The 2,269-nt window shown below is 37.9% G+C and overlaps 1 protein-coding gene across 3 annotated transcripts in view; it reads right to left on the reverse strand.

Moving 5' to 3' along the window:
- Positions 1–2,269, reverse strand: part of HMGXB3 (HMG-box containing 3) — a 72,949-nt gene that overhangs the window by 57,292 nt on the left and 13,388 nt on the right. For 2 of the 3 annotated variants that reach the window (XM_003782043.3, XM_023515518.1), the window contains one exon: positions 1,533–1,631. The exons of the other annotated variant lie outside the window; for it this stretch is intronic. In XM_003782043.3, coding sequence (XP_003782091.1) covers positions 1,533–1,631 — 99 coding nt within the window. The remainder of the gene's footprint in view (positions 1–1,532; positions 1,632–2,269) is intronic. 3 annotated transcript variants of the gene reach the window in all.

The following is a 2,269-nucleotide window of genomic DNA, read 5'->3' on the forward strand; positions in this document are numbered from 1 at the left end:
AAAAAAAAAAAAGATAAAATGAAAACCAGAGACTGTGTAAGAAAATTACTGAACAACATACGTCAACATAGATATAAAAATTTTGAACTTTTAGCAAATAAAATTCAATAATAATTAAGAGGGATAATATTAATATATCATTGTCAAGTAGGGTATATTCTAGGAACACAGTGTTGGTTTAACATTTGAAAAACAGTGAGGTTTACCACATTAACCAATTAATCTAAGGGCCGGCACAGTGGCTCTCGCCTATAATCTCAGCACTCTGGGAGGCCAAGGCAGGCAGATCACCTAAGCTCACAAGTTCAAGGCCAACCTGAGCTAGAGTAAGACCTCTCCTCTAAAAATAGCCAGGTATTGTGGCAGGTGCCTGTAATTCCAGCTACTTGGGAAGGTGAGGCAGGGGAATGGCTCCAGCCCAGCAGTTTGAGGTTGCTATGAGCTATGATGCTACAGCACTCTACCAGGGGTGACAAAGTGAGACTGTCTCAAAAAAAAAGAAAAGAAAAAGAAAATCTATAGTCATTTCAACAGAAAAAAGCATTTGACAAACTCCAGCATCCATTCCTAATAAAAGCTTCCAGAAAATTAAGAATAGAAAGAAACTCCCCAAACTTGATTAAGGGCAAGTTTGAAAAAACTACAACTAATATCATACTTCATAGTGAGAGACTGAATCCTTTCCCCCTAAGATGAGGAACAAGACAAAGATGTCTGCTCTTACTACTTCCATTTAGTCTTGTACTGAATGTCCTAGACCATCTAATAAGGTAAGAAAAAGGAGTAATAGGGAATCCAGATCAGAAAGGAAGATATAAAACTGTCTTTACTCATAGATGACATGATTACTTATGTATGTAGAAAACTCAAATGGCATCTAAAAAAAAGTTACCAGAACTAATAATTGAGTTTAGCAAAGGTGCAGCATACGAGCGCCACATACAAAAAAACTGATTTTATTAATATACATGTGTACTAGCAGTAAACAATCAGGCATTAAAATTTTTTTAAATACCATTTATAATTGTATCCAAAAATATGAAAAATTCAGGAATAAATTTCAGCCCCAGTGCTGTAATGTGTCATAGAAAAACATGAACTGAGAATTAAGAAACCAGAATCCTGATTCTGGCTTGTTTTGTAACCTAGCAGCTTCGAATAATTCCTTTCTCTTCTTTGGGCCTTTTCACTAATCTATTCAACATATGAGTATTGAATTAAGTGAGTGACTTCTCAATTTTTCTAAATCATGTATGCTTCTGAAAATTGAATAAAAGCCATGGGACCTATTCCAGAAAAGTGCTCTTCCAGAAAGTAGTTTATATATATATATATATATAACTTGAGGGGAGTCCATAGATCCTATAAAACTCTATCCATAGAACCCCATACTTAAGAAAACATGGACCAGGTAATCCCTGAGAGCTTTGCCAGTACCAGTGTCCTGAGGTTCTGAGAGTTTTAGAAATCTACTTAGAAGAGAATGCTTATGAAGCCCTAACTGCCATCAGCTTCCCATATACAGTACTGACCAGTTTGATGGAGGTAGGGTTCTCCACAACTGAGTAGGCAGGCAGAGGCAACATGATGAATTGTGTGGCTGGTGCAGAGGAGCTATTCTCACTAGAATCCTGTGGGCAACCAAGAGAAGAACAGCTTTAATGAAACACTGCAGAACACTCAGAGCCATGTATAACAATAGAAAATGAGATCAAGTCTAATAACCACAGACAATATACTTATCCAATGTGCTTATCAAAAGAAATAAATCTGCAATGATCTCAAAATAAAAAAAATTAAGAACACAGAAAAGCTGAGTAGAGGCTTGCACCTGTAAATCCAGCTACTTGAGAGGCTAAGGTAGGACGATGGTTTGAGGCCAGAAGTTCAAGACCAGCCTAGGCAACACAGTGAGATCCTGTCTCTAAAATTAAAAAAAAATTAGCCAGCAGTGGTAGCACATGCACCTACAGTCCCAGCTATGCAGGAGGCTGAGGCAGGAGGATACCTTGAGCCCAGGAGTTTGAGGTTACAGTAAGCTATAATCATACCACTGCACTTCAGCCTGGGAAACAGAGTAAGACCCATATCTTAAGAAAAAAAATTAAAAATAAAATAAAGTACTTTTAAAGAAAAAGAGATAGAGTGGCTCGGCGCCTGTGGCTCAAGTGGCTAAGGTGCTAGTCACATACACCTAAGGTTGGAGGTTCGAATCCAGCCCGGACCCGCCAAACAACAATGATGGCTGCAACCAAAAAAAAAAATAGCC

This window comes from Otolemur garnettii, unplaced genomic scaffold (assembly GCF_000181295.1).
Source record: "Otolemur garnettii isolate 467f Iridium unplaced genomic scaffold, OtoGar3 scaffold00003, whole genome shotgun sequence".
Taxonomy (NCBI): domain Eukaryota; kingdom Metazoa; phylum Chordata; class Mammalia; order Primates; family Galagidae; genus Otolemur; species Otolemur garnettii.